The 15,827-nt window shown below is 35.6% G+C and overlaps 1 protein-coding gene across 1 annotated transcript in view; it reads right to left on the bottom strand.

The window, feature by feature from the left end:
• Positions 1–15,827, bottom strand: part of itga11b (integrin, alpha 11b) — a 186,933-nt gene that overhangs the window by 60,346 nt on the left and 110,760 nt on the right. The window contains 2 exon segments of the mRNA XM_041996966.1: positions 14,587–14,626; positions 14,629–14,662. Of these exon segments, the coding sequence (XP_041852900.1) occupies positions 14,587–14,626; positions 14,629–14,662 (74 nt within the window).

Below are 15,827 nucleotides of genomic sequence, written 5' to 3'. Positions count from 1 at the left end.
ATATACTAATAACAATGTAATATACTACTAACAATGTACTACTAAGTACTAACAATGTAATATACTACTAACAAGGTACTACTAACTACAAACAATGTAATATACTACTAACAATGTTCTACTAACAAATAACAATGTAATATACTACTAACAATGTAATATACTACTAACAATGTACTACTAACTACTAACAATGTAATATACTACTAACTACAAACAATGTAATATACTACTAACAATGTTCTACTAACAAATAACAATGTAATATACTACTAACAATGTAATATACTACTAACAATGTACTACTAAGTACTAACAATGTAATATACTACTAACAAGGTACTACTAACTACAAACAATGTAATATACTACTAACAATGTTCTACTAACAAATAACAATGTAATATACTAATAACAATGTAATATACTACTAACAATGTACTACTAACTACTAACAATGTAATATACTACTAACTACAAACAATGTAATATACTACTAACAATGTTCTACTAACAAAAACAATATAATATACTACTAACTATGTAATATACTACTAACAATGTAATATACTACTAACAATGTACTACTAACTACTAACAATGTAATATAGTACTAACGAGGTACTACTAACTACAAACAATGTAATATACTACTAACAATGTTCTACTAACAAATAACAATGTAATATACTACTAACAATGTAATATACCACTAACAATGTACTACTAACTACTAACAATGTAATATAGTCCTAACAACTACTAACAATGTAATATACTACTAACAATGTTCTACTAACAAATAACAATGTAATATACTACTAACAATGTAATATACTACTAACAATGTACTACTAACTACTAACAATGTAATATAGTCCTAACAACTACTAACAATGTAATATACTACTAACAATGTTCTACTAACTACTAACAATGTAATATACTACTAACAATGTAATATACTACTAACAATGTACTACTAACTACTGACAATGTAATATACTACTTACAATGTACTACTAACTACTAACAATGTAATATACTACTGACAATGTTCTACTAACAAATAACAATGTAATATACTAATAACAATGTAATATACTACTAACAATGTACTACTAAGTACTAACAATGTAATATACTACTAACAAGGTACTACTAACTACAAACAATGTAATATACTACTAACAATGTTCTACTAACAAATAACAATGTAATATACTACTAACAATGTACTACTAACTACTAACAATGTAATATACTACTAACAAGCTACTACTAACTACAAACAATGTAATATACTACTAACAATGTTCTACTAACTGCTAAAAATGTAATATACTACTAACAATGTACTACTAACTACTAACAATGTACTACTAACAACTAACATTGTAATATACTACTAACAATGTACTACTAACTACTAAAAATGTAATATACTACTAACAATGTAATATACTACTAACAATGTTCTACTAACTACTAACAATGTTCTACTAACTACTAAAAATGTAATATACTACTAACAATGTACTACTAACTACTAACAATGTAATATACTACTAACAATGTTCTACTAACTACTAACAATGTTCTACTAACTGCTAAAAAATGTAATATACTACTACCAATGTAATATACTACTGACAATGTAATATACTACTAACAATGTACTACTAACTACTAACAATGTTCTACTAACTAGCTAAAAATGTAATTATACTACTAACAATGTACTACTAACTACTAACAATGTAATATACTACTAACAATGTTCTACTAACTACTAACAGTATAATATACTACTAACAATGTAATATAATTACTAACAATTTAATATACTTCTAAAGATGTAATATACTACAAAACAATGTACTACTAACAACTAACAATGTAATATACTACTAACAATGTACTACTAACTACTAACAATGTAATATACTACTAAACAATGTTCTACTAACTACTAACAATGTAATATAATACTAACAATGTTATCTACTGCAATAACAATGTAATATACTATACAATGTAATACTACTACTAACAATGTACTACTACTACTAATAATGTAATATAACTACTAACAATGTCTACTAACTACTACAATGTAATATACTACAACAAGGTACTACTAACTAACTAACAATGTAATATACTACTAACAATGTTCTACTAACAACTAACAATGTAATATACTACTACAATGTTATACTAAATAACAATGTACTACTAACTACTAACAATGTATACTACTAACAATGTACTACTAACTACTAACAATGTATATACTACTAACAATGTACTACTAACTACATAACAATGTAATATACTACTAACAATGTACTACTAACAACTAACAATGTAATATACTACTGACAATGTAATATACTACTAACAATGTACTACTAACTACTAACAATGTTCTACTAACTGCTAAAAATGTAATATACTACTAACAATGTACTACTAACTACTAACAATGTTCTACTAACTGCTAAAAATGTAATATACTACTAACAATGTACTACTAACTACTAAAAATGTAATATACTACTAACAATGTACTACTAACTACTAACAATGTTCTACTAACTGCTAAAAATTTAATATACTACTAACAATGTACTACTAACTACTAACAATGTAATATACTACTAACAATGTTCTACTAACTACTAACAATGTTCTACTAACTGCTAAAAATGTAATATACTACTAACAATGTACTACTAACTACTAACAATGTAATATACTACTGACAATGGAATATACTACTAACAATGTACTACTAAGTACTAACAATGTTCTACTAACTGCTAAAAATGTAATATACTACTAACAATGTACTACTAACTACTAACAATGTAATATACTACTAACAATGTACTACTAACTACTAACAATGTAATATACTACTAACAATGTACTACTAACTACTAACAATGTAATATACTACTAACAATGTAATATACTACTAACAATGTACTACTAACTACTAACAATGTAATATACTACTAACAAGGTACTACTAACTACAAACAATGTAATATACTACTAACAATGTTCTACTAACAAATAACAATGTAATATACTACTAACAATGTAATATACTACTAACAATGTACTACTAACTACTAACAATGTAATATACTACTACCAATGATTCAACTAACTACTAACAATGTATATATCTAGCTAACAATGTTCTACTAACTACATAACAATGTAAGTATACTACTAACAATGTATATACTAACATAAACAATGTAATATACTACTAACAATGTAATATACTACTAACAATGTACTACTAACTACTAACAATGTAATATACTACTAACAATGTACTACTAACTACTAACAATGTAATATATTACTAAAAATGTTCTACTAACTGCTAAGAATGTTCTACTAACTACTAACAGTGTAATATACTACTAACAATGTACTACTAACTACTAACAATGTAATATACTACTAACAATGTACTACTAACTGCTAACAATGTTCTACTAACTGCTAAAAATGTAATATACTACTACCAATGTACTACTAACTACTAACAATGTTCTACTAACTGCTAAAAATGTAATATACTACTAACAATGTACTACTAACTACTAACAATGTTCTACTAACTGCTAAAAAAGTAATATACTACTAACAATGTACTACTAGCTACTAACAATGTTCTACTACTGCTAAAAATGTAATATACTACTAACAATGTACTACTAACTACTAACAATGTTCTACTAACTGCTAAAAATGTAGATATACTACTAACAATGTTACTACTAAAGACTAACAATGTTCTACTAACTGCTAAAAATGTAATAGTACTAACTAACAATGTACTACTAACTACTAACAATGTCATATACTACTAACAATATACTACTAACAACTAATAATGTAATATACTACTAACAATGTAATATACTACTGACAATGTAATATACTACTAACAATGTACTACTAACTACTAACAATGTTCTACTAACTGCTAAAAATGTAATATACTACTAACAATGTACTACTAACTACTAACAACGTTCTACTAACTGCTAAAAATGTAATATACTACTAACAATGTACTACTAACTACTAACAATGTTCTACTAACTGCTAAAAAATGTAATATACTACTAACAATGTACTACTAACTACTAACAATGTAATATACTACTAACAATGTTCTACTAACTACTAACAATGTTCTACTAACTGCTAAAAATGTAATATACTACTAACAATGTACTACTAACTACTAACAATGTAATATACTACTGACAATGGAATATACTACTAACAATGTACTACTAACTACTAACAATGTTCTACTACTGCTAAAAATGTAATAACTACTAACATGTACTACTAACAACTAACAATATAATATACTACTATCAATGTACTACTAACAACTAACATTCAATATACTACTAAACAATGTAATATACAACAAACAATGTAACTACTAACACCTAACAATGTAATATACTACTAACAATGTTCTACTACTACTAACAATGTAATATACTACTAACAATGTTCTACTAACAAATAACAATGTAATATACTACTAACAATGTAATATACTACTAACAATGTACTACTAACTACTAACAATATACTACTAACTACTAACAATGTAATATACTACTAACAATGTACTTCCAACTACTAACAATGTAAAATACTACTAACAATGTTCTACTAACTACTAACAATGTTCTACTAACTGCTAACAATGTAATATACTACTACCAATGTACTAACTACTAAGAATTTTCTACTAGCTGCTAACAATGTAATATACTACTAACAATGTTCTACTAACTACTACAATGTAATATATTACTAAAAATGTTCTACTAACTGCTAAGAATGTTCTACTAACTACTAACCAGTGTAATATACTACTAACAATGTACTACTAACTACTAACAATGTAATATAGTACTAACAATGTACTACTAACTACTAACAATGTTCTACTAACTGCTAAAAAATGTAAATATACTACTACCAATGTACTACTAACTACTAACAATGTTCTACTAACTGCTAAAAATGTAATATAACTACTAAAAAATGTACTACTAACTACTAACAATGTTCTACTAACTGCTAAAAAAGTAATATACTACTAACAATGTACTACTAACTACTAACAATGTTCTACTAACTGCTAAAAATGTAATATACTACTAACAATGTACTACTAACTACTAACAATGTTCTACTAACTGCTAAAAATGTAATATACTACTAACAATGTACTACTAACAACTAACAATGTTCTACTAACTGCTAAAAAATGTAATATACTACTAACAATGTACTACTAACTACTAACAATGTAATATACTACTAACATATACTACTAACAACTAATAATGTAATATACTACTAACAATGTAATATACTACTGACAATGTAATATACTACTAACAATGTACTACTAACTACTAACAATGTACTGCTAACACCTAACAATGTAATATACTACTAACAATGTACTACTAACAACTAACAATGTATATACTACTACATGTTCAACTAACTACTAACAATGTATATACTACTAACAATGTACTACTAACAACTAACAATGTATAATACTACTAACAATGTTCCACTAATACTAACCATGTAATATACTACTAACAATGTTCAACTAACTACTGACAATGTAATATACTACTAACAATGTACTACTAACTACTAACAATGGTTCTACTAACTGCTAAAAATGTAATATACTACTAACAATGTACATACTAACTACTAACAATGTTCTACTAACTACTAAAAAATTTAATATACTACTAACAATGTACTACTAACTACTAACAATGTAATATACTACTAACAATGTTCTACTAACTACTAACAATGTTCTACTAACTGCTAAAAATGTAATATACTACTAACAATGTACTACTAACTACTAACAATGTAATATACTAACTGACAATGGAATATACTACTAACAATGTACTGCTAAGTACTAACAATGTTCTACTAACTGCTAAAAATGTAATATACTACTAACAATGTACTACTAACAACTAACAATATAATATACTACTATCAATGTACTACTAACAACTAACAATTCAATATACTACTAACAATGTAATATACAACAAACAATGTACTACTAACACCTAACAATGTAATATACTACTAACAATGTACTACTAACTACTAACAATTTAATATACTACTAACAATGTTCTACTAACAAATAACAATGTAATATACTACTAACAATGTACTTCTAACTACTAACAATATACTACTAACTACTAACAATGTAATATACTCCTAACAATGTACTACTAACTACTAACAATGTAATATACTACTAACAATGTTCTACTAACTACTAACAATGTTCTACTAACTGCTAAAAATGTAATATACTACTACCAATGTACTAACTACTAAGAATGTTCTACTAGCTGCTAACAATGTAATATACTACTAACAATGTTCTACTAACTACTAACAATGTAATATATTACTAAAAATGTTCTACTAACTGCTAAGAATGTTCTACTAACTACTAAAAATGTAATATACTACTAACAATGTACTACTAACTACTAACAATGTAATATAGTACTAACAATGTACTACTAACTACTAACAATGTTCTACTAACTGCTAAAAATGTAATATACTACTACCAATGTACTACTAACTACTAACAATGTTCTACTAACTGCTAAAAATGTAATATACTACTAACAATGTACTACTAACTACTAACAATGTTCTACTAACTGCTAAAAAAGTAATATACTACTAACAATGTACTACTAACTACTAACAATGTTCTACTAACTGCTAAAAATGTAATATACTACTAACAATGTACTACTAACTACTAACAATGTTCTACTAACTGCTAAAAATGTAATATACTACTAACAATGTACTACTAACTACTAACAATGTTCTACTAACTGCTAAAAATGTAATATACTACTAACAATGTACTACTAACTACTAACAATGTAATATACTACTAACAATGTACTACTAACAACTAATAATGTAATATACTACTAACAATGTAATATACTACTGACAATGTAATATACTACTAACAATGTACTACTAACTACTAACAATGTACTGCTAACACCTAACAATGTAATATACTACTAACAATGTACTACTAACAACTAACAATGTAATATACTACTAACAATGTTCTACTAACTACTAACAATGTAATATACTACTAACAATGTACTACTAACAACTAACAATGTAATATACTACTAACAATGTACTACTAACTACTAACAATGTAATATACTACTAACAATGTTCTACTAACTACTAACAATGTAATATACTACTAACAATGTACTACTAACTACTAACAATGTTCTACTAACTACTAACAATGTTCTACTAACTGCTAACAATGTTCTACTAACTGCTAACAATGTAATATACTACTAACAATGTACTACTAACAACTAACAATGTAATATACTACTAACAATGTTCAACTAACTACTAACAATGTTCTACTAACTGCTAACAATGTAATATACTACTAACAATGTACTACTAACAACTAACAATGTAATATACTACTAACAATGTTCTACTAACTACTAACAATGTTCTACTAACTACTAACAATGTTCTACTAACTACTAACAATGTTCTACTAACTACTAACAATGTAATATACTACTAACAATGTTCTACTAACAACTAACAATGTAATATACTACTAACAATGTTCAACTAACTACTAACAATGTAATATACTACTAACAATGTACTACTAACTACTAACAATGTAATATACTTCTAACAATGTTCAGTATTATCTGCTGACAAAAGTAAAAGGGTAAATCATTGTCCCGAGTAAAACTAGATTAAAATGTTGACAGTTTTTGTTGACTAAAACTAGACAAATAAAATGATGTTTTCTTGGACTAAAATAAAGACTAAAATGCTCGACTTATAGTCGACTAAAATTTGACTAAATAAAAACGGGATGAGGTTGACTAAATGTGATAAAAACCAATAAGCGTTATTGAAACTGGACTAAAACTGAGACTAAATTTAAAATAGCTGATAAAATTAACACTACCAAGGACTATATTTCTCTAGGAAATCCCAGAGCTGACACATCCACAAAAGCTGCAGCTACAAAAACAAAAACCCACGTTGCTCTCAGAAACAACAACAATTAATTACAAGGGATGAAATGCAAGCACAAGCATCCCCATTTCTGGAAGGAAAATGTGGACAGAGAAAGGCTGTCAGCAAAAATGACATCTATAAATGACCTGATGGGATGGCTAGAATAATATATTCACTGCATGTGGTTTCACAAATTACTCAAAGATTTTTTGCAGCCTGCCCAACATGTGCTAGACATTATGCCCAGGGCAAAATTAGACCAAAATGTGGACAATTTCCTCCAAGCACTGAACCTTTTAGTTCCATCTGTGCAGATTTCATTGAGTTAAACTAATGTGAAGGGCATATTTTGCACTCAGAGTGGGTTAACTCTACAAGCAAACAAAGATGCATATAAGCAGCAGTTAAAGAACACCATTCACCAACAAATAACATTGCTGGTTTCAGGCCAGCCAGTAACTTTCCTGTTAGATTCAGGAGAAGGACATACAGTAGTAAACAGAACACTTAAAGACATGAAGTTCTCTGTGTTAGTTTGTTGTGCAAATGGAAACCTGCAAAAGAAGAAACTAATGCAACCACTTAAAAACTAGGAAACTAGTAAAAATACAAGTAGATTTGTAGTATTTTCACCCAACTCTCTCATAAATCTTCTGGGACAAGATTTCATGTTCCACTTAAAAATAGGTGTGTGCTATGGTTGGCTCCTCATATTGTCCTTTTGTCCTCACTAATGTTGTTTCTCAAAATATTGCAAATCCTATAGTTCTTAGGGAAGCAGTGGAGAATGACCAGACCATGGGAGAGAAATCTGTGGAGCTGGCAAAATATTTTAATCCTAATTAAAATTATATTTCTGCTTTTTATTCTGTTTGTTTCATGCATAATACCTTGTCTTCACTGCATAGTTATTAATATGGTGTATGTATCAGTGTGTGTATCATCATAGTAGAACATCATTGTACATAAAATGTAAAATTGTGTACACTGAATAACGCTCTGTGGTTCATCCTTGTGTTGAAGGTGTAGCTTAGCAGCGCTTGGTGTTTGGGAAGAATTTTCCTAACAGTTTACAATCAATCATCTGCAGCTGGTTCAAACTAAATTATCTCATTAACACTGACATTAAGTTTATTCTATTCTGTTATGGTATAAGCAGGTTAAGATAATCTTGTATCTATCTAGCTTATATGGCATCTGGCTTCCTTGTAGCAGAGAGTAAAGCTTGTTACTCTGCAAGAAGTTTGTTCTTCTTTTGGCTGCAAGAATAAAGTTTGTGTTGTTCTGGTCATTTCATCCTCCACAAGAAGCTTTGTCCGCAGCAAAGTAAGGACAACTGCAGGGCGGTGTCTGTGTTTTTATGTCCAATGAACAGCTGACTGGGTATTTCATATTTAATAAGAAACTTTGTCCATGGCAGGTCTGAGCACACAGCGGAGTACGTGTCATAACTTTATTTTTGTACTTTCTCACCCCTTTAAACCAGCTGTTAATTAAGGCTTTAAAAAAGGCCAAAAGCCAGATCGCAAGAAACTATTGTTATTGTGAATTCCCTGTTTTTTGTCTTAATGTCACTTTTCCAGTTTTATTTGGAAGTTTCTGTTGGTAAATTATTTGTAAACCTTTTAATTTTTGTTACTCCCAAGTGCTGTATTTTATGGTTAAATCTGCAACAAAATGAGACAAAGCTATTCTTATGTCTTGCTGTCGTATATGCGGCAGTTGGCTCGACCAAACCTCACTTCAAGGATTATTGAGATGTTGACAGCCCTGCTACTGTGATTTACACCGAGACGTCATGTGGATCCACATCTAAAGGACACATTCATCTAAGCTCTAAAAATCCTGGTAAAATGTGAAAATAAATATGCATGAGATTGATATGATGATACTCATTCAGTGCTGATAAAGATGATGCAAACCTTGTTTCTCTAAGACCTCCAGAAGTAATAAAACCATGAAGACATTTAACTAAGGAAACAGACATTTGTCATCCAAAGGAGCAGCAGCACCATCACGTCAAAAACTCACTCTGTTTTATTGTGTTTCTAACAAATAGACTGTGTTAACAACTGTCTATACTGTCTATATTCTAGACCTGCGCTACTAAATCAGTTCTATTTAAGTTCAGTACAGGTTATTCTGAAATGACTTTATTAATACCAGAATATTATTATAAGTGTCTGCCACATTCTAATCTTTGTTGAAAAATGCTTTAACACCTTGATACAGGAAGAAATGTTTGAACTGATCTGTTGGTAATTTCTTAAATTCACTTAGATTAGTGAAGAGCAATATTTTACTCAGAATTCGTTTGAAATGTGAGAAGGAATGGAGACGATTTTCTTCATAAGCCTGCACTCCGGGCAGACGCCTCCCCATCCCCTCCGCTTCACACAACAGAAGAAGCCTCTGATTGGCCGAGCTGGGTTACAGGCGGGTCTCTTTTAACTGACTGTACTCTGAGGAGACAGAGCTTAATTCAGTCTTGGTTAAGTCTTGTCTCTCTTCTGTTTCATTGTATTAAGTTCGTGCAGATTTTTCCATTCAAGCAAGAGCGTAATTAAGAACTTCAAGACACAATTTGGTAAGAAACAATCTTATTTTTCTCCTCCATGAGCCACCACCTTATCGTGGTGGAGGAGTTTGTGTGTCCTGACGATCCTAGCAGCTATGTTGTCGGGGGCGTATGCCCCTGGTAGGGTCACCCATGGCAAACAGGTGTCTAGGGGAGGGACAGACGAAGTGTGGCTCACAAAACCCTTATGATGATGAAAAAACAAGGACCAAGGGTTTCCCTTGCCCGGACCGTGGGTCACCGGGGCCCCCCTCTGGAGCCAGGCCTGGAGGTGGGGCACGGAGGCGAGCGCCTGGTGGCCGGGCCTTTGCCCATGGGGCCCGGTCGGGCTCAGCCCAAAAGGGAGACATGGGCCTCTCCTCTCGTGGGCTCACCACCTACGGGAGGGGCCATAGGGGGTCGGGTGCATTGTGAGCTGGGCGGCTGCCAGAGGCGGGGACCCTGGCGGTCTGATCCTCGGCTGCAAAAGCTAGCTCTAGGGACGTGGAATGTCACCTCTCTGGCGGGTAAGGAGCCTGAGCTGGTGCGCGAGGTTGAGCGGTTTCCGGCTAGATATAGTTGGACTCACTCGACTCATAGCTTGGGCTCTGGAACAACTGCCCTCGAGAGGGGCTGGACCCTCTTCCATTCTGGAGTTGCTCCCGGTGAGAGGCGCCGAGCAGGTGTAGGCCTGCTCATTGCCCCCCAACTTGGCGCCTGTACGTTGGGGTTTACCCCGGTGGATGAAAGGGTAGCCTCCCTCCGCCTTCGGGTGGGGGGACGGGTCCCTGACTGTTGTTTGTGCCTATGCACCAAATAGCAGTTCAGAGTACCACCCTTTTTGGAGTCCTTGGGGGGGGTGTTGGAGAGCACTTCTTTTGGGGGACTCCCTCGTTCTGCTGGGGGACTTCAATGCTCACGTGGGCAATGACAGCGAGACCTGGAGGGGCGTGATTGGGAGGAACGGCCCCCCTGATCTGAATCCGAGTGGTGTTTTGTTGTTGGACTTCTGTGCTCGTCATGGATTGTTCATAACGAACACCTTGTTCAGACATAAGAGTGTCCACTTAGTGCACTTGGCACCAGGACACTCTAGGCCAGCAGTTCGATGATCGACTTTGTAGTCGTGTCGTCCGGACTTGCGGCCGCATGTCATGGACACTCGGGTGAAGAGAGGGGGCGGAGCTGTCAACTGATCACCACCTGGTGTGAGTTGGCTCAGATGGTGGGGGAGGATGCCGGTCAGGCCTGGCAGGCTCAAGCGTGCTGTGAGGGTCTGCTGGGAACGTCTGGCAGAGTCCCCTGTCAGAATGAGTTTCAACCTCCCATCTCCGGCAGAGCTTCAACCAAGTCCCGGGTGAGGCGGGGGACATTGAGTCTGAATGGGCTGTGTTCCGTGCCTCTATTGTCGAGGCAGCCAGCCGCAGCTGTGGCCGTAAGGTCGTCGGTGCCTGTCGTGGCGGTAACCCCCGAACTTGTTGGTGGACACCGACAGTAAGGGATGCCGTCAAGCTGAAGAAGGAGTCCTATCGGGCCTTTTTGGCCTGTGGGACTCCAGAGGCAGCTGATGGGTATCGGCGGGCTAAGCGGAGCGCGCTTCGGCGGTCGCTAAGGCAAAAGCTCGGGCGTGGGAGGAGTTTGGAGAGGCCATGGAGAATGAACTTCCGGACGGCTTCGAGGAGATTCTGGTCCACCATCCGGCGGCTCAGGAGGGGAAAGCAGTGCTCCGTCACACTGTGTACAGTGAGGATGGGGGGCTGCTGACCTCGACTCGAGACGTTGTGAGGCGGTGGAGGGAATACTTCGAAGACCTCCTCAATCCCACCAACACGTCTTCTGATGAGGAAGCAGAGTCTGGGGTAGCTGGTGCTGGCTCGCCTATCTCTGGGGCTGAGGTCGCTGAGGTGGTTAAAAATCTCCTTGGTGGCAAGGCCCCGGGGGTGGATGAGGTCCGCCCAGAGTTCCTTAAGGCTCTGGATGCCGTAGGGCTGTCTTGGTTGACACGCCTCTGCGGCGGTTCGGTGGCCTCAGGATTGGGTCTCTGCTCTTTGCGGATGACGCGGTTCTGTTGGCTTCATCGGGACGTGATCTTCAGCTCGCAACTGGAGCGATTCGCAGCCGAGTGTGAAGCGGCTGGGATGAGAATCAGCACCTCCAAATCCGAGACCATGGTCCTCAGCCGGAAAAGGGTGGAGTGCTCTCTCCGGGTCTGCGATGGGGTCCTGCCCCAAGTGGAGGAGTTTACATATCTCGGGGTCTTGTTCACGAGTGAGGGAAGGATGGAGCGAGAGATCAACAGGCGGATTGGTGCGGCGTCCGCAGTGATGCGGGCTCTGCATCGGTCTGTCGTGGTGAAGAGAGAGCTGAAGCCAAAAGGCAAAGCTCTCGATTTACTGGTCGATCTACGTTCCTACCCTCACCTATGGTCATGAGCTGTGGGTAATGACCGAAAGAACGAGATCTCGAATACAAGCGGCCGAAATGAGTTTCCTCCGCAGGGTGGCCGGGCTCTCCCTTAGAGATAGGGTGAGAAGCTCGGTGATCCGGGAGGGGCTCAGAGTAGAGCCGCTTCTCCTCCACATCGAGAGGAGCCAGATGAGGTGGCTCGGGCATCTGGTTAGGATGCCTCCTGGACGCCTCCCTGGTGAGGTGTTCCGGGCATGTCCCACCGGAAGGAGGCCCCGGGGAAGACCCAGGACACGCTGGACAGACTACATCTCTCGGCTGGCCTGGGAACGCCTCGGGATCCCTTCGGATGAGCTGGTGAATGTGGCCGGGGAGAGGGAAGTCTGGGTTTCCCTGCTTAGGCAGCTGCCCCCGCGACCCGACTCCGGATAAGCGGAAGAGAATGGATGGATGGATGGACAATCTTATTTTCCTTTTTCTTTAAATCAAGTAATTGAGGTAATGCTAAAGTTTTCTTTTTATTTTGTGATCTTAATAGCGGTATTTTTGCATCTGACCCAAGAGAAAGTCCCTTTTGAAAACCTGTCGCCACGACTAGCTTGGCCTGCTAGCTTGATAACTGTGTCTGCAACACCAAAAAGTAGCCAGGTTTCACAGATGACCATAACACAACTGTCCTGGCCATGATAATAAGAATCCCAGTTCATTCATTTTTTAACGGTAAAGTGAGGTAATCTTTCCAGATTCCTCCTTAGACAAGCAAGAGTGCCGCCTTGGCAGCGACGGCTTCTTCTGCCATCTCTGCCTCCTGCTACTTGGTATTAAGATCTACAGAGGGGCCAGTGGTCTGGTAATCTCCTCTGGAATCCGGTAGCAGCATGTCCTTAACAGGCAGTTGATGTCCGGGCGAAGTTCCTGGATTACGATCAAAACCGATTTGCATGGTGATGTGGTGGTAAGCAACTTGGCCTCACAACAGAAAGGTCGTTGGTTCGAGCCTCAGCTGAGGAGTGGTTCAACCAGTGCCCTTTCTGTGCGGAGTTTGCATGTTACTGCATGTACGTGCGGGTTGTCACCTACCACTGTCCAAAGACTTGCATGTACATTTCTTTGGTCGCTCCCTAGTGAATGTGAGCGTGTTGACCCTGCAATAGACTGCTAACTTGTCCAGGGTGGAACCTGCCTCTCACCTGCTAATTGTTGGGATATGCTTGCTAGCGACCCTGAATTGGACTAAGCGGTACAGAAAATAAATAAATTTTTATTATTATTATTAGTATTATTTCTTGTTCTTTCCAATTTAAAGGTTTATACGCACAAAGTGTCATCTTTCTTAACCAAAGTACAACAAGTAAAATGTCTCATATCCTGCTTTTTTACACTTTCTATCACACACACAAAAAAAGTGAAATAAACTGTTTCCTTACCTGGTAGCTACTAAGGATACCTGTACATGATCTAGGAAGATGAGTGGCTGAACTCAAACTCCAGATGGAAGGTTATCTGGACAGATGGAGTCAAAAAATAAATAAACCCACATTTTATGACAGAGTTCGACATGGCTAGACAGTTTTCTCTTGGAGGTACACAAGGACCTGAGCTAAGAAGCTCAGGTTCAAGATATCCAGGATTCTTTACATGATCTGGTTTAACCAGAAACCTGACATTGAATATCTTAGTGGGATGCAGGTTATCAACTCAGTCAGTTGGTTTTCTGACTGGATGTGTCACATAAAAACTGAAAGATAATCACAATCAGGATTATGCCTGAAACCTAACCTGCTCTAACTTGTTGACCTTTAGTTTATCTTTGTTGCCAGTTCAGGGACTTGAACCTGGTCGTCCACCCCCAAGTTTACCTCTCTAGGCCACAACTGTCCCTACTAATGTGTTGTCTGGTAATATTAGCAAATGTGAACAAGTATAAAGTGAAAAGTATCCTTTGCTATGTGAGGAAGAATTCTAGAAATAAAGGAAAATGGAAATAATTCCAGAAATATGTAACGCCCAGCTCAGAGTTTAAAAATTTAATTACAGCATCTTAAACCTCTTCATCACAATTTTTTCTGCCTCTTGTCTGAAATGTCATCCCCAACATACTGTAAGCTAAGTATATCCTCACAACTACAAGGAATGTTTTGCATAATCTTTGTCTCAAAAGAAAGCTGAGCTATCAGCTACACTACAGAGGTGTCAGAATCAAGATGTGTGTTACTGTGTGAGAGTAAATTCACCCGTACACAGTAGAAACGTAAATGGTTGTCCTTCTCCAAAAAGAAAAACCATATTACGTTTAGTGAAAATGAAAGTTAGTGAAAAGAAATTTCTGTTGAGGAACTATAGCTAAACAGGTGAGGTTGGGCAGTTTTCCAGATTTTTTATTACAGAGGCAACACAGGTAAATGTGTCAGGAAGTCATTGGTCAATTTTATGATGGTATTTTCTATCAATGGTCAGAGTCAGGAGAATCAAGGGATAGCCACCAAAGTCACCTTAGAAACACAATGATCCATTGAGAAGTGAAGCCCAAGACAGTATAACATACAGAGCGAATGCTTCACTATAAAACAACTTTCATCTCCATCCAAACTACCAGGACCTTTGTGATTCATTACAAACAAAGGCAGTGATAGGAGAACACATTAGGAGAGGTTTTTAGAGCTGGAAT

Source organism: Melanotaenia boesemani, chromosome 10 (genome assembly GCF_017639745.1).
Source record: "Melanotaenia boesemani isolate fMelBoe1 chromosome 10, fMelBoe1.pri, whole genome shotgun sequence".
NCBI lineage: Eukaryota > Metazoa > Chordata > Actinopteri > Atheriniformes > Melanotaeniidae > Melanotaenia > Melanotaenia boesemani.
This window is presented reverse-complemented; position numbering and strand designations above follow the sequence as displayed.